At 41.5% G+C, this 25,834-nt stretch overlaps 1 protein-coding gene across 1 annotated transcript; it reads right to left on the bottom strand.

Moving 5' to 3' along the window:
* Nucleotides 1-527: 527 nt before the first annotated feature.
* Nucleotides 528-24,755, bottom strand: abcb6b (ATP binding cassette subfamily B member 6 (LAN blood group) b). Its single transcript, XM_076112306.1, has 20 exons — nt 24,696-24,755; nt 24,466-24,480; nt 23,881-24,055; nt 21,687-21,779; nt 21,494-21,570; nt 19,979-20,094; nt 19,731-19,852; nt 19,428-19,537; nt 18,617-18,682; nt 18,340-18,465; nt 18,071-18,147; nt 17,475-17,538; nt 15,672-15,757; nt 15,094-15,151; nt 14,589-14,693; nt 7,990-8,164; nt 7,601-7,713; nt 7,267-7,361; nt 3,042-3,110; nt 528-642 (listed from the first exon to the last, which is right to left on the bottom strand). Exons 1-20 carry the CDS (start codon nt 24,753-24,755, stop codon nt 528-530), a joined length of 1,917 nt encoding a protein of 638 aa, XP_075968421.1.
* Nucleotides 24,756-25,834: the final 1,079 nt, after the last annotated feature.

The following is a 25,834-nucleotide window of genomic DNA, read 5'->3' on the forward strand; positions in this document are numbered from 1 at the left end:
TGTTTTCGCCAAAACAATCTCAGTAACATAATCGCTTTTAAGCGGATCGGGTGGAATCTTCACAAGCACCTTGATATTTAGTCAGCTCTTTAGTGTCGCTGCTATTGTTGTTAGCTGGCTAACGTTGCTGTTTTTCTGCAGCTTCAGTTTCAGTTGTTTCTCTACAGCTGTAAGTACATTCACAAGCAACAGTTTGGCATCAGCAGAGTATTTTACTGGAACAAATGTAACGCTGCATGAAACAGTTAGTACTTTACTGACTCACGTTTTTGCAGGCTGGAGATTCAACACACGTGCAGACTATTTGGTCATTGTCATGCCAGTTATGCGCATGTCAACCGGCGCCACCAACAGGAAGAAAAGCGATAGCCGCAGTAGTTCAAACGCCCAGGCCCATTGATGCCCCTACCGAGAGTCAACGGGCCTCATGCAAGAACCAGTCGTATGAACACATTCGTTCTTAAGCGGCTTGTACGAGTGACTCTGTGAGTACAGAGTTTAAAAAAAAGTTCGTACTCGGTTCAGTGTCAAGTGTCTTGAGTCGGATTGTTCATCTGTGTTTCTGTTTGTGTGTCGTGACTTTTCTGCTGTTTCCTCCACATGGCTGCGTACAGACCTCCCCGGACCAGCAGCTCCTCGTGTCTGAACAAAAGGGGAAGACGGGATGAGACAAGAAGGAAAGTACATCATCAGAAAGGGTCAGTAACTCCTCTCTGCCCTCCTGGAAAATTGCAATACTTAGCACTTGTTTTTCTTTTTTGGTATTTTCATTATGATTTTTCTAAAACACAAATTTTAAATGTGGATAAACGTGAGAGGGAAGTCAGAAGAGTTCAAACCTCTAATACTGACCTCTCATCCAGCTGATAAAACTGCAGCTTCTTTAAGTTGTGTGTTTATCATTTGTCGTCCAGATTTTGTTTAAAAAATAGCAAGTGACAGCAAAGAACCCGACTTGCATATCCAAAATGTCAGACCTTTCCTACCAGCTCTTGAATGCAAATTTTAAAGAAAAAGAAAAATGTAGGAGGACAACCCTTTCTCCCAAAAATAAAGTTCCTATATAACAATTTTTTTGAGTTTTTGAGTTTTTTTGAGCAGGCAGAGGAGAAGGTGGGTCACTTGTAATGTCTTGTGACACCAGAGCTGCTTCAAAAATAAAGTTGAGTGTTATGAAATCCTCCTGCAGACTTCGACCAACTTTACTATGAATTAGTAAAAACACAAGTGTGTCACTGTCTGGACTTCCAGACAGAACGAGAGAGAGAGTGAGGGAGAGAGAGAGACACGGCGAGGGTCAGAAATAAGGATACAGACAAACTGAGCGGGGTAGACAGAGAAAGAGTGAGAACAGGTTGATGGAGGAGAAGAGACACGCAGAAAGGCAAAGAGAGAAGAAGAAATGAAGAGAAACATGGACAGAGAGAGTGAAGGAAGCGGTCAACGAGAGAAAGAGATGCAACTTTGCAACTTTTTGACAGAGATTCAGAAGTGTAATGCTGAGATTGTCCTCCCCGAAAAAAAGGCAGCATAGGTCGTCTGTGTAAGCAGCTAATTACGACTGATACTCGAGGTTATTGTCAGCCAGCGGCCTCTAGTGGCCGCAGTAATTATGACGGGAAGAGTAGACTCCGGTGACGTAGCAAAGAGTCACAAAATCCGCCATTGGAGGAGGTCTGGGTGGATGAATGGGTTAAAAAACACAAGACTTTCATCCAGGAGACCGCTGTTCATGTCCCGTGTAAAACCATCACAACGCTGACTTATTAATCTTGCGTACGTAATTAACATATGTCACGTAACTTAAGTTACACAAGAAACAAAACCCATTTTAACCCAAACCAAGTCAGTCTCAACGTTAACCTCATGTTTAAAACTGCAACCATTTCACATCATGTGCCTGTCGCTGGTGTTCTCCGACAGTCATATAAAAAAAAATGTTCTTATCATTTTCTCTGTCTTACCACCCTAATCTCACACTAAAATATTATGTTCAGAGTAATGTTTTGCCTGGTTAACAGGTAACATTCGTCAATCGCAATCAAATCATAGTTTGAAACTCAGTATCTGTCCAACGACAGACACAGAACAATATGTAAATGAGAACAACTGAAGCCGAAGTTTGGCTCTATCAAAACGCACAAAGCAGGAAGAGACTGAACCGATGCTGAACCAAAGTCGAAAGACGATAACCGAGGAGAAGAGATTCTTTTTCGTGTGGATGGAGATGTTCAGAAAGTCACTTTGTTGTATTCACAGGTAAACAGCGCTTTGAGAATTAGCCGCCTTAGACCGAGTCCTCGTAAAAGAATTTTCAGCACAGGGACAGCCTGAGGACGGGATGAGGCCTGTTCCTGTCTCCGGTTCATGATACACTCCCACACTTTGTGGCACAAACTGTGTGTATTTGGACACCGGAGGTTGAACTGTCTCATGTTTACACATCACAGTGTCGATCAAAAGATGAATGCTTTGTACCTGCAGGGGCAAACAAAGTCCCTGCGTGTGTTTACCCTCCACCACAGCCAAGTCTGTGACCAACTCATCTTATCAGGTGCGTTCTTATCAATACCTATCGATTATTAGGGACAATACACTCATCTGGGTGATCTATGTTTATCAGAAGTTGCATATTAGAGAGTGAGAAATGTCACTTCTTTAACCTCTTGCTTGTGTGTGTGTGAGAAAGGAAGTCTTCATTACCAGCTCCTTTATCAAAGGACTGTACGCATCGGCAGTTAAGTGGCAGCTCCATCGCATGTGTGTGTGTGTGTGTGTGTGTGTGTGTGTGTGTGTGTGTGTGTGTGTGTGCGCGTGATGTTGTCCATCAGCCTCTGGGACAGAGAGAGACACCAGAGGGGTTTAAGGGTCACACACAAAAAACACACTCTGAGCTTTTGATCTACAGATAACAAATTTGCAAGCACTTAGGACACACACAATCATTCAGGTGTGTCTCTCTCTCACACACACACACACACACAAACGCATCAGTGGCTGTTCAAAATGTCCTGAAGACGTCCCCAAAACCACAACCGTACCTTCCTCTCTCTGCTATCTGTCCGTTGTGAACCACCAGGATCTGGTTCGCTCCGACGATGGTGGACAACCTGCAACATCACACAGATATTATTCCTCTTTTTAATGTCCTTATGTTTCACCTGCTGCTTTGTGTTGTTTTCCACCAAACAGTTGAGCATTACATTAAAGGGTTAAAGGTTTTTCACCTTCGTTTCCTCTTACGAATAAATGTAACGAAGCTGAAAGGTTGTTTACAATCTGTATAAACATGTGACTGTTTGTGTTTCATAGACTCCTTCTCTGCTGCCACGTTCCGAGATTGCAATACTAAAGACATTGTTATTATTAACGATATGAATAACGGCCAGCATTACAACCAAAACATACTCTTTTAAGACACGTGTGAAGTGCCACAAGGTGTACAAGAGTTAGCAGATCAAAGACTTTTGACCATCCGGCGTCTTCACAACGAGAGGAAGGAAGACAACGGAGACAGTAACTCTCGAGGTGCCAGAGGTCGAGAGGGAGGAGGAGGAGATGAGGAGATGGGACGAGAGGGAGACGCATGCAGTTGAAAGAGAGTCGTAATGTGTGGTTAGATGTTAAATATGTTCAGCTGTCTTATAAAAGTAAAAACGCGTAGAGTCATTCCTCAGTAATCACCAACAGCTTAGTCTCTGGGTTGGAGAACTCCGTATGAACCTGTCTGTGAATTATTAGTTAATATTCATGACCAGTCTCTGATGAGAGTCTGATTAAAGACTTCTAACTGTGTCTCAGCTCCGGACTCGACTTTGTGATGTGACCCAATGTGTTTTTCTTTAAGGGGAGACAATACAGTAAAAACAGAGATTTTCATGCACTGGTCATTTTTGAGATTGTGGGCTATTTTCCTTCCATAACATGTCTTCTTTCAGAGTAACGGACAGAAAACATCCAGGTGTCAGTGATGAAGTGGTGAAGTTTCATGGTGATATCTATGAGTTCATGTGTTCACCTGTAGAGTCTCTAAATGTCTGTAATGTAACTAAACGTCTCTTTAAAGGACGTTTCCTCTGAATGAGTTTGTTCTCAGACTCTGATGATAAATCTCCACTTCAGCAGCTCTTACATACACCAAACTTTACACGTTCATTCCTCTCTGTGTGCTGAAGGTGAACACAGAGGGGTTTGTTCACACAGCATTCAGAGACTCATTTATACTACATTTATTAATAAATATATGGCAAAAATTGTGATGTTGTATTGTTTTTTTCTGATTTATGGAGTGATACAAAGAGATATCCAAACTCCCCTCTTTGACTCTAATATGTCAACAAAATGAAACAGGAATTTTGTACCTGCAGGCTTCATCCAAAGTTCAGATTTCTGTATCCAAAATATCACATATTTAATAAGGTAATGCATCATTTGCATATTTAAAAACTTTTAATACTAAATATGTATCAATGTTAGTAATCAACTCCATTTCAAGGTCCATTTTTTACAATATTCATCTCTAGTGTCTCGCCGAAATGAAAATATGAAATATAAATGCATGAATCTGAGTCTGAAAATAGTCTTTTTGAAAAGGTGAGGGGGGGCGTGTTGCCCTCCTCGCCAGTGGAAATGACACCCTGACGCTCGACACTGTGAGCAGAACAACAACAAAAAAGAAAATGGTTCTGCAAAACCACAGAGTTCATGCCTCTCCAAACTGCTGAGTGTCACTTTAAGCTCCAGCAGAGCCACCACTCTGCTTTAGTGTCATCGTGGCTATCTTTGGACGTCCACCTTCAATATTTGATAGAAAACCTCGGTCAAAGGTAGAAATATCTCTCCCCGGAGACTGCAGACGTCACTTTTTTTATCTGCTCATTCAGGCTTTGGAGCAAGAAGAAAACAGCCAGTGTGTTGCGCTATATGCAGTATATGCTATAGTAGTTCATGTCCTGTTCATGTTCAACTTCATGCTGCTCATCTTCTCCTCCTCGGCTGAGATGGAGCGAGGGATGAAATCACATCAACTCGCCCAGCTTTCTAGGCCAGACATAAATGTTCATGACACAAATCCATCAGCCTCATAAGACCAGGGACGTGAACAACAGGAAGTGAACACAATGTAATGCATTTTTATGGATATGATCCATCTTGAAGGAAATAAATACTTACCCTAAGATTATTACCTGTTGTCGTGAGTTTTGACTTGTCATAGCAGGAAGGGAGAGATGTTACTAATGACATTAATGATGGCTGATTTGCATTCAGAATATACCCGTTTCAGGACACAGGTGTTATGCCTGCGGGTTCGATGACAAGGCTTTCTGAGACACTTCAATGAAATGGAACCATTGTTAACACCTCTGCTCTTTCCAGCTGTGGAACCAGCCTATTAAACCCAGTGGCTGCACTGTTGAGGTTCAGCTTCCACTGGCACTCGAGGTCCTAGATAACTATCCAACCATTTATCCTAACTCTATACTATGAACAATGTATATATATCCTAACATATACACTGTATATATATATACAACTATTGCAAAACCATTATAAACTACAGCTCTTTGTTGTGATGTATGAAGCCTCCATATATCACATTAAGGTCGGTCAAACAGGCATTTTTCACAAGAGACATTTTGAACTTTCGTAACATCACAGAAATATATATGATATATAAAAAGGCCTATATTACACATGCTGTTGTAGCACCAAGTTAAGTTAACTAAAAAACATGCAACTACAAACAGGATCTTCTGCGTCTTTTTGCGTAAAACATTTTTTCAAAACATTTTTTCATGACTCGTTATTTGCATATTTAAGACAGTGGAATTTCAGGAGAGCGTGCAGGAATTAATCCAAGTCAAAGAATGTACATTATTAGGAAAATAAGCATTTTTAAAACCACAAAACCATATGTCACATCGCTACCCCCCCCCCCCCCCCCCCCCCCCCATACTCACTGCTTGGTTTTATCAGCAGATTGCAACCCATGTTCAGGAGAAGGGAAAACCTGAAGTTAATTAATAAAGAGAGATTCCAGCTCACCCTCAAAGTTAAATCATGACCTGTCTGTTGTGTGACTGTGTGTTTTAATTTTATTTAAGGCCCAACTGATAAAGTCAAAAAACAGCCCCTGATCCTCAGAGCAGACTCCATCTGCTGCTGCCATTGAAAGATTAAGAAGCTGGTGGATCAACTTATTCACCGACTGCAGGTCAAAATAAGATCAAAATGAGCACCATACGATTCATTTAAAAAGGAAGATGATTCATTAAAAAAGAGAAGAGCTCAGACAGCTCAGCTGGTGATTAGTCGCAGTCAACATCTGTAAACAATGTTTGTTTGCATGGCTCAGTTTCCATACAGGTGCGTACATTGTCATGTGTGTGCAATGCGTATGAATTCATTTCAATACAGTCTACAACCCAGTGGACTAGAACACAGAGGAAATGATAAAACCTGAAGCAGGAATCAGCACCACAGGCCACTTCGCTGCGAGTGTCACAGCCTTTCAAGTCTTTTTGGATATCACTCAGACTGATGAACAACCCGACATCTGTTTCTTTTACTTTTGTCGACCTGTCATCACGCGTCACCTCATATCCTCCGATCAGCTTTTCATTTAATCTCTCCATCCCTCTCTTTGTGTCTGCTCTAATCCTGTTTTCCTTTCACCACATCCATCACCTGTCCTTTTCCTTTCATCTCTCTCACTCACATTTGATTCTTTTCTTTTCGGTTCAGTCCTGTACTACAGCTTTAATCACAGACCACTGTCATTTCAATGGCAGAATTAGTGTTTGTACTCTCAGGGTCGAAAGAATAGAAACTCATGTCCAGGACCACGTTGGACTGGTAGATATTTTAGGTATATTTATTTATGATTTCTGTTCATTCAAAAGGGGTTGAGTGATACCTGGATACCGCCATTTATTGAATGATATTCATGGTCCCCAGAGGATGTATCCCACTGACTTTGCTGATCTGCTAACTTTTCCTCTAGCGCTCCCGTGAGGCTGCCATTTGTGTTTTTTAGTAAAATGTTTCAACAACTATTGGATGGATTGCCATACAATTTGGCACACCCATTCATGTCCACCTGAGGATGAATTTTAATGACTTTGGCGATACCTTTACTTTTCCAATAGCACCATATTACCAATTAGTAAATGCTAGCACTTGGTGTCTTGACAAATTGTGTAAATACAAGCAAACTTATCAAGAAGTTTCTCAGTTATCGAACACACAGCTGGGTAGTACTGTCACCTGTGTGCGACCACTATAGTCGTCCTGTTGGTGCAGATGTTGGCCAGTGAGGCCTGGATGTTCCTCTCAGTCTGGGTGTCCAGTGAAGACGTGGCCTGGTGGAACAAACACAGTATATTAGTGAAAGTGTAGTATAATGGAAGTACTAAGGAGCAGTTTTACATCTGTCAATTAAATCATCCAATTGATTAGTCAACAACATTTTATCGCCAAAGAACTTTTTCATTCGAGGACGGCCCTAGTGTGAGAAATGCCACTATTGTGCGAGCTGCGTTACCAACAAGTATTGTAAAAGGATCTTAGTGTTATAATCCCATGTGTGTGAATCTCTCACCTCGTCCAGCAGAATGATCCAAGGTTCTTTGAGGATGGTTCGAGCAATCGCTACTCTCTGCTTCTCCCCACCGCTGAGCTTCAAACCTCGCTCCCCCACCTCCGTGTCATAACCTGATTGGACAAAACACCATTATCTTCATCGTTATCATCATCATCACTCCCTTTCCACATCAAGATGACCAGGATTCCACTTGGCAAACATCCTGTTACAGGTCTGCTTCAGCCGACATCGAAGTCAAACAACAAAAGCAGTTTCCATCATTATTATCAACACACACACACACACACACACACACACACACACACACACACACACACACACACACACACACACACACACACACACACACACACACACACACACACACACACACACTCCAGCCTGACCCTGAGGTAGCTCCAGTATCCTGGCGTGTATGTCAGCAGCCACGGCGGCTCTCTCCACCTCCTGGTCGCTGGCAGTGACTCGGCTGTAGCGAATGTTGTTGCCGATGGTGTCGTTGAAGAGAACCGTGTCCTGGGGAACCACGCCGATGTGCGACCTCAGAGAAGACCGACGCACCTTGGGACACAGAAAGCTTTGTAATCAAGCAAACAGACATTTGTTTGCTAACCCAGATTCAAAATTGGAGCGAGCATTGAAACCCGACCCTTTAAGCAGCGAGCCGACCGTGTTGCACCCGGGGAATGGAAAGTGTGTGGAATATTCAGATCTGTTGGCGTTGAACTAGGTTATTCTCTCGCACACATACACACAGCATACATGTATATTAATGTTGCATGGCTTAATTCATCCTACACTATATAATGCATGGACCGTACACAGACAACACACGTCCTGAAGAACGTGTGCTGTCCTCGTCTCTCCCCGAGGATTTCACGTGTCAGACTTTACCCACTCACCTTCTCTTTGCTTCTCTACATCGCATTTAATTTCCTTGCTTATTGTTTAAAGACTGAATCTACATTGATATCAAATATTTCTATGTAGACTGCTGAGTTTTCTAGCGGCAAGCCTCCGATCTTGTGTTCTTTCCTGTGCGTGTACACACAGTGGAGTCTAGTATTACTACTTACATTGTCTACAGAGGCAAGAGAAAACATATAGTTGCTGGTCATAGACCCTGCTTAACATAGACACCGGTTTGATCAAGTTGACAACTGTGTGAAAACCAGGCGGCAACCTCCGGTTCTGCCGAGTGAAGGAGTGGAGCCATGCGGGTGGCGGGTAACACTGCAGAGAGAGCTGACAGCTGAGTGAAGTTGGGGCAAACTAGTGAAATCTGGAGCAACTAAATAAAATGATGTGCAACACACATCGGTATTTTCTGTTTACTTGCTGTTCTCAGCCAGATTTTGAACATGATTTCCTGTATTGACGCGTGAATTGTTCCATATTGCAGATTAAACACAGTTACAGCTCCAGACTGTGAAGAGCAGATGGTCCAGACCAGAAGGGTCCAGCTTGGTCCGATGAGTTCAGTTAAGAAGAAGCTTCTCATCATTTCATAAATCTGGCTTTTGATCTCTCTAGCAATAATTTCCGGTCTTCGATGACTCTCCGGTCAGTGTGCAGTACTTTGAGCACTTCCTGTGGAAAGCTGTCCTCTGCAGACTCAACAATACGAATTCCATTTCCTGCGCCAGCTCTGGTGCTTGGCTGATAATCACTCACTTTCCTTTAATTTAATTGTTGCCGTTTACTTTTGATATTTTTTCCACTGAAGAACAACACAGCATCTGTTTCTGATCGAGGCGGGCTGACAGAAGTCTAATACCAAATGTCAGAAAGAGAGGAACGGACGGATGGAGAGGGAAAAGAAAGAAGAAGAAAAAAAGCTTTTTATGTTTGTCATTGAGACATCAACAGCGGAACAAAGGAGACAATATTAGAGTTAGACAGCTGTCCTCACATACGACACATAATGACTAACATTACAGTACATCTGTGAGATGATGCCACATTTAACATCTTTCTCCATCATACCCATCCTCCTTTCTATGAGCATATATAACTTGGTTAAAAAAATACTTGTCTGTCCTCAGTCCAACATGAGAGGACGAAGAGGTAGAGCTGCCCCGAAAGGCTTATCAATCACATTAAAGACACGGGGTCCATGACTGTTTGACATACGTGTCCGTTTCGTCCCCCCTGCCACTACTGCCTCGTCAGAAGGAGGGCGGGCGGCGGCTCAGAGGAGACGCAGCCTCAGTCTACAGGACAGGTCTCAAGCTGCAACTCCCTGTTTACTTATTTAATAATAACTGACATCACAATCTTAATTTAACTGTGCCCGTCTCAGATACGTTGGAGTGCAGCATTCACATTTAGAAAAGGGATGGATGACAGAAATCGACGACACATCATTTTGGAAACTTTGTTTCAAAATTAGGACAGATCAAGCGTGACAGTACTCACTGCACCCGGCCAAGAAATAGTCCAGCACATAACCCCTCATAAGACGACAAGCTGATATTTTTACACAAACGAGATGTGACGTGTTTGTGACGTAATTTATTCTGAGGAGCTAATATGCTCCAACAGAAGTGCTTGACATGTTGAAACAGCGACTGACACCTCCCCACACCTTTTGGAAGTTGATTTTGGGGGATGGTGGATTCGTAACAGCTGTAAACACTTCTGCCGTCCGATGTGATTGGACAACATGTCACACAAGATGCTCGTCGGCAGATGTTGTTACCATAGGACAGCCAGGATAGCCATTTACGCTTGTTTCCAGTCTTTGCGCTAAACAAAACGAACAGATTGTCAGACTATTCCTTTTTAAAATCTGGCTCTTGAGTAACTCTCGGTCCTGCTCTAACCCTTCAACAATTCTGCTTAAAGCTGTCGATGAAAGTTTCTCCAACTACTTTGATATGCGTGCTGTGTGACAGCTCTTTACTGACAAACAGGAAGGTTTGTCAGAGAATAACAAGAAAAACGTTGTAGTTATGAGCAGTAATTGCCAACATAGCTGAACAGGAACTAAACAAAATAAAAACGTCTGTTTAAAGAAAAAAAGGAAACCTGACGGACACCTTAAAGAACACACAGATGAATCACCAGCACTCAGTGACCGACCATCAGCCTGCAGTGTTGGGGCCGGCAGAGACGGACTCACCAGAGGTTTCACCACATGTGGCTGCCATATGCCGGGACAAGCAGAGTGGCAGAGGAGCGGTGGGCTAAAAACAAACCCAGGAGGCCCAAAAGCTTAAACAACAAACTGTTGCAAAATACAGAACTGGCCGCACCTCTGAAAATCTCCTGCATGGCAGGAAGGCAACGAAAAGTATATATATTCACCAGACAGCAACCTCCGGTTCTGCCAAATGAAGCCGATGCAGAAGTGTCTTATAACTTGCATTCTCTCTAGTGACCATCAGGGGGCGACTCCTCTGGTTGTATAGAAGTCTATGAGAAAATTACTCTACTTCTCTCTTGATTTATTACCTCAGTAAACATTGTAAACATGAGTTTATGGTCTCAATCTCTAGTTTCAAGTCTTCTTCAATACAGCATGATGTTCATTTAGTACATTATGGTCCATTTAGAGTCAAACAGACCATAAAGTGGAGTACACTGCCGCTACCAGACACGTATCCGCCGTCTCTACGTCACACCTCCGTATTCCAGGGATGGTAACTTCTGTTCATCGGTTATAAAAAAAACAACATGGCGACGGCCGTATTCCAAGATGGCGACAGCGAAATTGCCGAACTCGAGGCCAAACCGATGGGTGACGTCACGATGACTACGTCCACTGTTATAAACATTCTGTGATATATTTACCAACCTGGTCTCACAGAAATACCTGAAGTGACCTCGACCCCTTCACGTTAGGTTTAGGGAAAATGACATGTCGTGATGGACACACAGATTAAACACATCCATGTGAATATAATTGCTCGGATCAGTGGAAGGGAGTGGAGATGGATGGGTCAAACAAACACAGGACTTTCAGCCAGAAGACTGGTGATCGTGTCCCGAAGTGTTGTTGAGTTACTGTGAAGCTGAGATGTGTTGCGTATTTTACTTAGTTTGAAGACTTATTTCAATGTTCGTTTTGTTGCCGAACGAAATTGCTCCCATCACGGCGACACATAAATTGAACACGTTACGTGTCGCCAACACGTGATGCGTGATGTTTCGAGGTCGTGGTCATTTCACGTTGATATTTGAAATTTCAAATGTGATGAAACATTTATGAATCACTTTAAACTGCTCAGAAGAAATCCAGCAGCTGTTTGCAACAAGCATAACAAATCCCAGATTCAGCTGGAACATGTAGACAACATCCTAAATAAGACTCATACATTAACTCATCGCAGAGTCTTTTGTCATCACATTAAAAGTAATTGGCTAACATTTCAATCTGTAGTGGAGATTTTTTGTTTTGTTTTTTGCACAGTTAAAGAAGCCAAACTCTGCATCCGTGAGAAGTGAGCGTTCAACCACATGTTGGAAGGAAAACTTTGGGATGAAGTTGCACGCTCAGAGGAAAAGTAAGTGGACCTTGAGTTTTTCAAACGACATGAAATGCATTCATGATTTTTTGATTATTTTGGCCGGTAAGGGTTAGCTGGGAAAATACCAAACGAGTTTTAGTGCAAATTCAAACTTGCAGGCGAGGTTAACAAAATGACTGAAAACAGGAGGAAACTGCTAGCTTGACTCTGTCCAGAGTTTAAAACATGTTAACTTTTTGTTTCTCGTTTAATCCAAACACAAAGAGAAATGTGAAACCAAGAAGAAATTGTTTTCACAGAGAGTTAAGTGTTGGAGTCATATCTTGGCCACAACCAGGTAAGCCGTTTCCCCCCCCCTGCTTGCAGTCTTTATGCTAAGCTAAGTTAATCACCTGCTGGCTCTAGCTTTATCTTTACATAAGCATATAGAGTGCTGCATGGATGATGTATTTTTGTAGGCCAACCATGGAAGATTTGGGATTATTACAGAAAATAATATCTGTTGCAAACACAATACATACAAACACGTTTTGTTCAGCAAGATAATCTTCACAAACGAACACCACTTTTAGGATTTAGGCTATGAACAAACTACACAACGGTCTACGGTACGGGAAGACAGACTAGTCGGCGTGATGGCGGTTAGTAGTCTCATTTAGGCAATTGTTGCAACCGCCTTATTTAAGACACATAAAAGCTTCAAAATTCAGGAGAGGGATATTACTGACATATTGTTTGTAGAACTAATTGTTAAAATCTCTTAAGCTTACAGACCTTATTTCAGTCATCCACAAACTAACCAAAAACTCATTGTCTTCAAGACAGTATCATTCCTTCTGTCCTCCTGGCTGCTTTTGTTGAATTAGGTTTCACTTTCGTTTACATTCTTGTTAAACAGATGTATTGATAAGGTTTTGGCTTTTTACTCGCCAATGTTTAATTGCAGTTTAACAGTTACGATCGTAGTTGCCGTCAACTCGAGTATCCTTCCATTCCCCGTCACTTCACCACCGCCGCCGCCTCTCTGTGTGTTTGTGTCAGGTCATTTATACACTAATAAAAACATAGTTATGAATATTATATTCCATTTTTGCCATTTAATACCCTTACACCTTGTTCCTTTAAATTGTTTTGCCTCTTGTGAAATTGCGCTGGACTCATTGGTAGCAGGTGTGTGCATAATGAATGCTTGTAAAGATGGACCTTGGTTGTTTTTACTGGGTAAAACAGGCCAATGAGTTCTCTGATAGTGACACATTAAAAAAGAATGTATAGAGTAAAACATGGAAAGCGTGACACATTTTAATTAAGGATCAACAGGAATATGAAACAGATGGTGTATAAAGACCCGCTGGCATCAAACCCGAAGCACAACATCGTCCTTGTCCTTCTCACTCTCGGGGAACTTTATGACCAATCTTTTGATCCAATATTTCTCTTATTGATTGATTACAAACACTTCTATTCAACTCTGATTAGCTGTTTAAGGGACTTCCCACCCATGTTCAATAGTTTATTTCATTATGTTTGTTCGTTCTTACCTGCATTGTAAATAAAAAACAGCTGACAGCTCATGCAGCTATTAAAAGTTATTGCCATGTATCATAAAGGATGTATTCGTGATTAGCACAGCTGGGCTTATGAGCCATGAGTGCCCTGAGTCGTTTTTTCCCCTTCGTCATCACCAGGTTTGTCCTCCTGATAACGCGATCATATGTGCCTCCATTATTCTTTTTGAGGGGGAAGTGACCATTGAGCATAAAAAATGAGAGAATTATAGACAATGAAAAAGGCCCTGATGCTGCCTAACACAACAACAGAAAGAATCCTTCAGTGGACCTGCACTTCCTGCTCGTCTTCTTCCCCCAAAAGGTCGAGACTGATAAACAACAAAAACTGAATCTTGATTAAGGAGGCGACCACATGTGTGTGTTGATGAAGACGGTCCTCCTGCTGTATAATTATAAATTAGCGTCCTCATAAAATCCCCAGCACGTTGACCTGAACAAGCACATCTGTCGTAATGGAACAGGTGTGTGTGTGTGTGCCGTTTGTTTTTTTATTGAGATTTTTAATGACAAACAGAGTTATTTAAGCTACAACCGCAATAACTGGGCTATCTTTACACACACACACACACACACACACACACACACACACACACACACACCTGGCGTCTGGACTCGTTGCTGCATTATTCAAGAACCTTTTACTATGATTTATTCACAGTGTCACAGGAGCACACAGCTGTGTGTGTGTGTGTGTGTGTGTGTGTGTGTGTGTGTGTGTGTGTGTGTTTGCGTGTGTGTGTGTGTGTGTGTGTAGAGAGAGGGAGAGGGAAACGAAGATAAAGTGAAATGAAGAATGAAATCAAGAGAGAAGTAGAGTCATTTTCTCATAGACTTCTATACAACCAGAGGAGTCGCCCCCTGGTGGACACTAGAGAGATCGAAGTTTAACTCACTTCAGGGTTGGCTTCACTTTTCAGAGCCGGAAGTTGCCGCCTGATTTACCTTTGAGATGTCTTGCCCGTCGATGCGGATGTTGCCACTCTGAAGGTCGTAAAATCTGAACAACAGACGCAGGATGGAGCTTTTCCCCGATCCAGACGGACCGACCTGCACACACAAACACGCACGCACGCACGCACGCACGCACACACACACACACACACACACACACACACACACACACACACACACACACACACACACACACACACACACACACACACACAGACACACACACATTATTGGAAAGCCCTGTCTCAATTTTCATTTCACATCACATGGCAGTCCGTCACAATGCTTTTGAATTTAAAGGGTTGGTTCAAAGTACACACACACACACACACACACACACACACACACACACACAAAATTACAATTTAGTTTGACTGCGTTCCAATTTGCAAACTTTCACCACAAACTGTAGAAGCCTTCACAAAGAGCGTACTGTTGCTTGCAGTATGCATTCAATTGGGACGAAAATAGAAGGAGTAAACAGAGGACAACTTACCAAAGCGACTGTCTGTCCCGCCTCCACCGTAAAGGACACATCCCTAAGAATCTCAGTGCTGAACACACACACACACACACACAAAGGTCAACAATTAGGTCCAAAATTAACGTAATCCCTTTTAATGTCGCTTCTTTCATTCTTGAAAGTGTTTTGATTGTAAGAAAAATCAAACATGAACGTTTTAACAAAATGTCCTCCAACCCAAAAACACATCTTTTGTCACTGCAGATCATTATCTTGTTATTCATACGAAGGTTTTCTGATGTGTCGCCTCTATAGTCAAGGTTTGATTAGGTTTACACAACAAAAACAACCTTAAAAACTTGGCGGTCACGGTTAAAACAGACCAACATTGACCGTCGGTAGGACATGGGATGCAAACAGCTGTCTCCTGCATCACGGTCAGATGTTTTTTGTGTGTCGTATCAATTAAACCGACCTCCTCCCTCTAAGTGTTTGACTAAACGACCAATGCTGTTGTTGCTATGATGAGGACACTCTTTGTTTTATGCACAATGAATGAAATCAGATCAAACTGTAGAAGAGTGGAAGCAGATTTGTTGTTGGCTACACACCCGGGCACGTAGCTGAAACAGACTCTGTCAAACTCCACCTGACCTGCTGCAAGCTGCAAGTCCTGTGCATCCTCAGCATCCTGAAGCTGTGAGGAGGAGGAGGAGGAGGAGGAGGATGATGAGGAGGAGGAGGAAGAGGAGGAGGAGGAGGAGGAGGAGGAGGAGGAGGAGGATGATGAGGAGGAGGGGAAACCAGGGTAGGAGAGACAAGAACACAGGAGGATCGATAACATTCTGTTTTTAATGTGTTTCCAAAAATATACAGTAGAGAAGCCAAAAAAAAAGAATCAAATCAATATCAACTCAAGATCCACCTACTCGCTTGTTCCGGTGCTTTCAACTGCATCACATGGTCTTCATCAGCAGACAGAGTTTTGCCGTTTGCAAGGTTCAGGATGAAACCGTTCGGCTCCACTTAGTTTTACGTCAACATGGATGAAAGGTCCAACAGGCTCTAAGCATGATGTTAAGTTTGAGCATCTGTAACTCCATCTGCAATGTGCCGATGAAGACCATGTGATGTGATCAAAAGCAAGTCGGTGCACATGGGGTTGAGATTTTTTGTTTTGTTTGTCAAACAAAACGTCAAAAACTAATTTAGTACAAGAGGTTCATTTATTTATTCTTTGTTGGATTGAAGAAGAGGAGAGGAAAAGGGAAGGAGAAAGGAAGAGGAGGGGAAGAATAAAAGGATACAAGAAGGATAGATGAGGAAAAGGAGAGAAGGTGATGAGGAGAAAGTGAGATGTGTTTTACACAATGAAGCTATAATCTATGCAGATTTTGCGATGTAATCATTAGCATTTCCAAAATATTACCAGCAAAGTTTGATTGCATTGATTTTTTTTTAGCGATCCCTCTCTCCTTTCTGACCTCCTCCTCACCCTCACCCTCCTCACCCTCCTCCTCCTCCTCCTCCTCCCTGACTCCCCTCGCCCGCAGCTTCCCAAGCCAAAGAAAAGGGCCGCTGTGTTTTTAAGGTGCTCTTAATGCTTTTGTCCACATTCATGTGGCTGTTTACCATATCAAGGGCCTGTGAATGCAGGAGCCTTTAGTGAGGCAGCCGGAGGACGCCTTTTCCCACCGAACACACACACACACACACACACACACACACACACACACTCTAGACGTACACACAGACGTACATGCAAACTCTGTGTATGTGCACAAACACACACACAGAGTCACAGACAAACACTTGTTGATCTCCTAATCCGCCGACCTCTGACTGAGTGAGTTTCTCTGTTGCAAAGCACGACTGAAGCAGAGCGATCAGAAGAAGCTCAGAAGATTTGACTTTTATCCACTTGTACTGTATGTGATTAATATATTTATTTTACATTTTGACTTTACACACACTTCTCTATATATTTAATATCAGATAATGCTAATCAGTAATTATTCTTCCAATAGCAGTTTATTACTATCATCATGTTAAAAAAAAATATTATATTTGCCAAATATTATGAGAAGTAAAGAACAAAAATGCAAATTATCTATAATCTATCAAATAACACACTTGTATTTGTTGACAAGGTGGAGAAAATATTTAGTTTCATAAATAAAGAAATACTATGAAATATAAATAAATAACATTTATATATTTTAGATAATTTGTTTACTTTTTTGTAGTATAAAAAATTCTAAATAAACAAATTCTGAAAAATACTGAAAAATTCTGAAAAATCCTACAGTATATATATATATATATATATATATATATATTTATTTTTTTCAAATATATATTATATATATATATATGTATATATTCCAGAAATGTATTTATTATTTTTGACTTACCTCCTTTTGCTCTGTCATCAGTGTGAGCATGTTCTCCATGTCAACAAATGCACTCTGAATCAGCCTGCAGAGACACACGATGCACAGACAGTATTTTAGATGCAGTATTACTTGCAGTACTAGCAGTAGTAGCAGTAGTACTAGTAGGAAAAGTAGTGGCTTCCGTAGCAGAAGTAATCGAAGAAGTAGTATTACGTGTGGTAGTTTTAACAGTTTTTTTCAGATGAATATACTGTTGTTATTTAGTAAGTATATATAAACTAATACATGTGATATATTCTACAACTATCAGTAATAAGAGTCACATAAATATACATACAAAGGCCTCTTCTCACTGTGTTTATAGGTCAAGTCTAGTACAGTTGTAAACAAGTAATTAGCCAACTTAGCCAGTATTAGCCAACTGGAGATTCTTGAAAATCCAATTGTAAAAATACAACATTGTTGTTTTAAAAACACCCGTCTAACTCCAGCCTCCCATCAGTGAACAGTGTGGAGTTTCTTTAAATGTTGGGCACGGCTGACAGAAACACAGACCTACAGACGCTGATGAATCAAAGATGTTCAGGGGTCGGTGGCCTCCTGTTTCTCCTCACCTGTAGTAGGTACCAAACCAGTTCAGAGGAGTGTACAGCTGGATGATGTAGGTGCCAAACAGAACGTAGTCTCCAACCTGAGAGGGAAAGTAAACACAAACAGCTGCTGAACATCACTGATCATATTATAATCGAGGTTTACTGGAAATCAGCCGTATCACTTATTCTCCCGCTAGCAAGCTGACAACACAAATTTGACCTGTCATCATTTTATAGTGTTGTTATGCAGAAAGTCTCACTGAGGTCTGAGTTAATGAGGCCTGATATACCTGGAATTGTCCCTCTGAGACCAGGTAGGCACACAGCACAGATCCAGCCAGCAGTCCTGATCCTATGATGACGTTCTGGGTTTGGTTGAGCAGAGCCAGGGAGGCGGAGCTCTTCCACTCACAGCGCTACGCAAACACAACCAGCACGCAGCTCAATGAAAATGAAGGAATATGGACAAAACATTGAGAGTTAAAAGATTGATTCGATTTTTTTAACTGAAGCATGCCAGGCTTAGACAAGACTTTGCTACCAGATGATGTCACTGTTCTAGCTTACTTGATACTTCAGGATGGCTTCCTCAAAGCAGCGGACTTCATAGTCCTCAGCACAGTAGTACTTTACCTGTGAAAACACATCAAATCCAGAGAGAGAAGACTGAAACATCCTGAAATGACCTGCAACTTAAACATCTACAACATTTCAGACATTTCAAACATCTGGAAAACACTGGAACATCACAAAAACTGAGTGAAAAAGTGAAGTCAATGCTGAAGTGTGTTAAAGCTGCATTCTCTCTAATGTCCACCAGGGGGCGACTCCTCTGGTTGTATAGAAGTCTATGAGAAAATGACTCTACTTCTCTCTTGATTTATTACCTCAGTAAACATTGTAAACACAGTAAATTATGGTCCATTTTGAGTCAAACAGACTATGAAGCAGGGTATGCTTTAGGGCGGGGCTACACAGTGATTGACAGGTCTCTACCACGGCGTTGTCTGGTCTGGGAGTTGCTCGCGTTTACAACTTTAACCCTTTCACAGCGTGTTTTCAGTTCATTGAAGTTAATTTCATCATTTTGGTTGACTAAAAAGTCTTATTCAGCGTTTGGTTGCACTTAGTTCCGCCCTCTGCTGTCTCTTCTGGTTGCAAAATAAAACAAGATGGCGATAGCTAAAAACCAAGCTAATGACAGCCAAAATACCAAACTGTTTGCTTCAAAACGTCAGTCCACAAACCAACGGGTGACGTCACGGTGAATACATCCACTTCTGAGACCATACCTGGACAGTGGACACACCTGGATGTGACATATTGCTAGTCAGACTTGTTAATAACTCAAGGATAGGAAACATGTTGCGTTATCTACCGTCTCAAAGTTGAGCAGCGAGTCTACGGCTCTGGACTTGGCGTTGTTGTCTTGATTGTTCATCTCTCTCCTGTATTTGGTCCTCCACTCTGTGATCAGGATGGTGCAGGCTGCAGACGAGAGCGCGTTCATTTGATGAGGAATTGTTTTTACAATTTACATATACGGAGCATTTACTTATTGGGTGAGTGTAGTCGACGATTTTGATTCATATCGCGGGCCGAATTGGCGGAGCAGACAGCAATAACTAACCTCCTGTGGGAAACACACTCATGGGTCTCACACACACACACACTGACTCACTGAGGTAGAGGACCATGCAGGTGAAAACGATGAGTCCAAACCAGACACTGAAGTAGGAGACGAAGTAGATGATGGCAATGATGATGTCACAGACGGTGGGAAGGATACTGAACAGGATGTAGCTGAAGCCAGAAAACAATAAGAAGGTTATCACTCAGACACTAAACGTGTGTGTGTGGGTGTGTGTGTGTGTGTGTGTGTGTGTTGGGTTCATCGGTCCCATTAGTCTCCAAAATGGAAACTCCTACCTCAGCAAGTTGTTGATGGAGGAAGTGCCTCTGTCGACGCTCCTCAGCACGTCTCCGGTGCGTCTGTCCAGGTGCCAGCGCAGAGACAAGCCGTGCAGGTGGGAAAACAAACACACCTGAAGTGTGGAGGGAGGAGAGAGAGAGAGAGAGAGAGAGAGAGAGAGAGAGAGACCACCATTGCCAGCAGTATCATTACAACCAGCACTCACCATTAAAGGCGAAATTTGACAAATAAAAGTCTTTGCTATCAAACAACTTTGCAAGTGCAAAATAAAGTACATGTACTGAAGTATATTTTGAGGTACTTGTACTTCACCCGAGTAATTCCATTCCATGCTGCTTTATACTTCTACTCCACTGCAACAGGCAAATACTGTACTTTTTACTACATTTACTTGATAAATATACAGTATATGATATATCGTTATCTGTTACTTGAGAGATTCAGATTATTAATACAAAATATTATCCATTATATATAATATTATCCGTATTTACCAGCTGACCATTAGAATGGAGGTTTAATCTGTCGAGACTCAGCAGAGGAACCAAAATATGTCAATTCAACAGCTGGAATGCACATTTATTTGTTTTTTTGGTCAACACAAAGAGGAGGAAAGAGAACAGACTTTCCAAAACAAGTGTGTTCCCAAATCTTTTTCACATGTAAACAATGCTTTGAGTTTCGCTGAGGTTTACTGGGAGAGGAACGTATTACCATGTGGGCATGTGTCACCGAGCAAAGACACTGCTGTGGCTTTAAGGAGCACATCAAAGATACTTCAGTCTGCCGGGACTGTTATCCTGGTTCACCTCTTTCCAGATATGGACGGGACACATTTGGTCTCATGCTGCCTTCATATCACGTTTTAAATTTCAGAATTAAAGATGGTTATGGCTTAGTACAACTTGTATGATGATACTGCTGAACCAGAATCACCGCCTCACGGCTGTACGTCAAGTTGCAGTTCACAGCCACGTCTCTCCAAAATGTCTTCACTTAATCATTTTATCCGAGTAGACATTTGTGTGAAATTGTCATAATTAGCATATGAATTCTTGACTTATGGCCAAAAACATGTTTTGAAATTTGAATCAGTACATCCTTGAGTCCAAGTGGACGTTTGTGCCAAATTCTAAGAAAATCCATCCAGGTGTTTCGGGGATATCACGTTCACGAGAAAACATAATGCCTGTTTACATGATCTTGCTAAATTGTTGGCTGAACTTGTGACACAATCTTTCTTATAATCCACACAATCGAGTTTCTTTCCTTACGAGTCTTTGTGAAAGCGATGGTTTCATTTTATTTTGCAGTACAGAGTTTTTTATAACATTAATATAGAAATGATGGCCAGAACTTTAAAAACAAGAACCAAGTTGTAATAAACCAGAATTATCCTTTCATCAAACTGTAGAGTGTAAATGATCTCATCAAAACTGAACAGCTCAGACAGTCAGACATTCAAGTGAAAGAGCCAGGAAACAAACAGAAGAAGAAGAAGAAGAAGTGACCTGAACGCCTCTGCTGGTAAACTGCTGAACTTTGATCCACATGAACTGACGCAGGTTGCTGATGAAACCAGAGGTGCCTACAAAAAAACGACAGATGCAGAAAAAGATTTCCACACAGGAAGTAGCTCGTACATGGTGACATGAACATCTCTTATTTTGTACACACACTTCTCCTCTATATGTGAACACTCACCTGCCCCTCCTCCCTGTAGGAACTTGAGCAGTGTGTAGATGCAGACTGTGACCATCAGCGAAGACCATCCGCCTCCTGTGGAGAGCTCATTCACTGTACACACACACACACACACACACACACAAAATATTTTCCTTTTCGGTCTTGACCAGCGTAAACTTTGTTTTTCACACGACAGCAATGATAAAACAGTAAACTCAGGTGCTCATAAATTAAACCAATGTTATGTTTTTTGTGCATAATTATAATTTGCATATAAAAAATTAAATCCACCACATTTTCTAATAACCTTTTGATCTTGTTAAACTTCTTTACAGCAAAAACCAACCAAACACACACACACTCACACGCACACACACACACACACACACACACGTACACACTCACACACACAGTCATGATCACATTCACACACTTTCTGCCACACAGACACATTCTCATTCACATTCATTACCATTTAGTACAAGTGCTGGGAATCAGGATGAAATGAGATGAGGGGAGGAGGAGGAAGAGGAGGAGGAGGAGAGGAAGAAGAAGAAAAAATGAGGATCCAGACAGAGAGACAGACATGGTGAGAAAAGAAGATTTAAAAAAAAAAGAAAATGGGGAGAAATGAATGAAGAAATGTGTGTATTCTACATTCTTTAACCTTCCAGTGTGTGTTTTCAGTGGGGGGTATTTTCAGCTCTTTGGCATCGGGGTCCTGGAGTCGGAGGGTGGGGGGCGGAGTCGGACCCACAGACAAAACGTCCGTTGTACCGGTGTGTTAACTCCACGAAAAAGGGCCGCTAATGTCGGCTAAGCATGACTGGCAGGAGGGGGTGACCTCCCAGCACACACACACACACACACACACACACACACACACACACACACACACACACACACACACACACACACACAACTCCCCCTCTCCAAAGCTGAAGGCAAACTGAATGCTGACTTCCTCTGAAGTGGAGACTTCTGGGATGTTGCCTTGTGGTGGATGCAGTGCGGAGTACAAAACAGGGTACAAAAGACTTTGGCAGATGATGACACCCCCCGAAAAATAAAGGTTAACCCTCCTTCAAACCAATCAGATCTCATTCCACAGCAGCTGAACTGTTTTCTGACAAGTAACCACACCAGCACAAATGGTGTTATGTTACCGCATGCTGTATGAAGTTACTGATCAACATTTTTAAACACTTGCTACTGTTATACGAGTCTGTTCTGCCGTTTTTAAACATTTAACCGGCATAAAGCGGTCAGTCTTTCTAGCATTTCGGTTCAAAGTGTAATTAATTTCTCTTTGAGTAAAAGCAAACATTGCTTGAGTCAGTTCTGTTTGGCCCCAAATCAAATCAGATAAAAGTGAGCCTGGTTCCAGACATCTGAATCACCGTCCACATCTGATTTGTTCAGTGACCGAAAGTGAAACAAAAATGCCAATTCAGCGCAAGGCTGTGCAAAAGTATACTTGTATTCTAATTTTAGGCTAACTGTTATCCACCTAGAGTTTTATTATTATTATTTTTATATTGTTTCCCAATTTAGGATTCATAAAGTACATCTATTTATCTATCCATGTTACAAAGTAGAGGGACAATGTTACTAATTTGAGCCTGTTGTGAGTCCAGTTTTCAGGTTACTATGCTAATTATTGGGGGTTTTTTTTGCAATAGCTTAACTAGTTTTATAGAACTGGTTTCACAACTTTTTCCATTGCAGTAATTATTTGTAAAAGAGGTGGACCAAAGCATCACCATTCTTTCACATGACTACATGCTAAAACGTTATCTCCATGTCTATCAAGGGTCAAATCAGGTTTGCATTCAGACATAAGAGGCTAAAAATGCAGTGCAGAATTTCATAGATTCTGTACAACTCTCCAACTAATACTCGATGTTCAAATCTAAATGATTGCAGTGGCAAACTGTCTAAACGTATTCAATGAAAACACAATAAACTGGATGTACAAAAGATGAACTTGCCTTAAAAAACCTGACGAATCAAATCAAAGACATAATCAACCAAGGACATAAGGGAACAAGGGAGGACACACTTCAAAAACTTGAGCACACTGCCATCTACAGGTCAGACGGTAGATGCAGCAGATCTTTGGCTCGCTACATTCCACAGGATTTAACCTACACACTTAGTGAAGTAAGAAAGACCAGAGTCTCTTATTCCTTCTCTGTTTTCAGGTGCTCACCGATGTTCTTGGAGTAAACGGGCACCAGCACATTGACCAGTCGCTCTGCTACCAGCAGGCCCACACACAGCAGCACGAGTCCCTGCAGCGCCGGAGTGCCTTTGGGCCAGACGTAGGGCAGCAGCAGTCGCACCTTCCTCCCAAAGCCTCGCCATGCAGATAAGGGAGAGGAGGAGGAGGGAGGGGAGGGGTGTTGGATCTGGACGGGGAGAGAGGAAGTCAGAGTCCCACTATGAGACATGTATAATGTATATTATAATTGATATTGATTTACATGTATTTTTACATGAATCCCTTGTTTTCCTTGTATTGTACTTTTTACAGCCCAGACTGAACTAGAGGTACATTTTCACCTCACTTTATTTGAACAAATTCTACTTCTGGACGGCCACAATCAACTAGTATCGACGTTACCTGCAGCTACTTAGCAGCCAATTAGTCCTCATCTGTCAAGTGGTTACAGGCTCAATACTGCCCCCTGTGGCCAGAGAGCAGAAGACAGCCTCTGAAACTGAAGTCCTCCAAATTAAAAGGCCAAAATATCTCATTTGTTCCTGCCCTCAAGGACGACACATTGAAGGGTTTTCTGATCTGACGCCCCTGATAAAGGGCAGTAAAACATCATCTGTCTGTGTCTTACAAACTGAAAAAATATATATTAAATCAAGTAAATCTGCTTTTTTTCTATCATGCCACAAAGAGGCTTCAGTTTCACTGAGAAGTTATTTTGTGTGTGTTTCAAAAAGTGAATCACAGTGTATGTTACTCAATAAATATACAGACACGTTTTTAAGAAAACGCTTAAATTAACACACCTCAACATTCACGACTCCTCTTGTTGCTCCTCTTCCACTCTTCATGGTGACGTCTGCCATCTGATCCAAAACACATCTTCCCTCAGCAGCAGAAACACTATAAAACCAAACGTTTACATCCTGGTTACAGGATTACCTGCAGACATTTCATTAACGGGAGCCGTATTAGTGCCTGAGAGTTTAAACCTGCTGTGATGGGGGGCACACACACACACACACACACACATTTCTGTTGTGTTTTGAGCTTTCAGTATAAAGTAGCTGTGGTCAGCATTTTGTTTTGAGCAATGAGCAGGGCAGTGTGTGTGTGTGTGTGTGTGTGTGTGTGAGTGAGATAGAGAGAGTGGGGGGTTATTAAAAGATAAGCAGAAAAAATAACTAACTATGATGAACAGAAGGTGGTGAGAAGACTGTTGTAAGATTGAAAAACTACAGCTGGAATATGAAATGAAAATGTAAACACTGTAGGCCTACGTCTATATTTTAGGCTACGAGGTCAAGTGTTTTGACAAACAAGCTTCAAAACATTGTGTTAACCGAGTCTGAAAATGTGCTTTAGAAAAGGTTGAACTGTGTTTCTACAACACTCACGCGTGGTTTCATTTCTCTCTTTACTTGTTTCGCTGCTTTGAAACCTGCAGAAAGAAAAACTAAACACTTTCTGATGGAATATAAAAAAATAAATTTAAAAATAGAACAATTGACATTTACAATTACGTCCATCTTGCAATTAAATATGTAGTTTTTATTTCATATACATTTCCTGAAGTTTTAGAGTTCTGTACTCCCGGTATGGTATTAAATATTATACATTATAATTTAAAGGTTCTCCTCCACATAAACTCGGCCTCCTGTCTCACCATAGCTTTATCTAGGTGGGCACCTGAAATGAGTTTTATTTTTAGGGTTTGTTATGATCTACTACACCGTTTCTCTTCAAACCTCTATGAACCAGAGGCTTATTTGCAGCTTTCAAATGTTCGGGACATGTGAATGTATTTTGCTTTTCTATAATCTTTGAACTCATTCATTCGGCTAAAAGTTACATAAAGATTAACATCGGAGATTTTGCTGGTCTGTGGTATGATTCACATGGTATTCTGAAGATGCTGAATCAATACATAAATCAAGTAATAATT

The sequence above is a fragment of the Anarhichas minor genome, unplaced genomic scaffold, assembly GCF_050575085.1.
Source record: "Anarhichas minor isolate MPS153535 unplaced genomic scaffold, ASM5057508v1 ptg000004l, whole genome shotgun sequence".
Taxonomy (NCBI): Eukaryota; Metazoa; Chordata; class Actinopteri; order Perciformes; family Anarhichadidae; genus Anarhichas; species Anarhichas minor.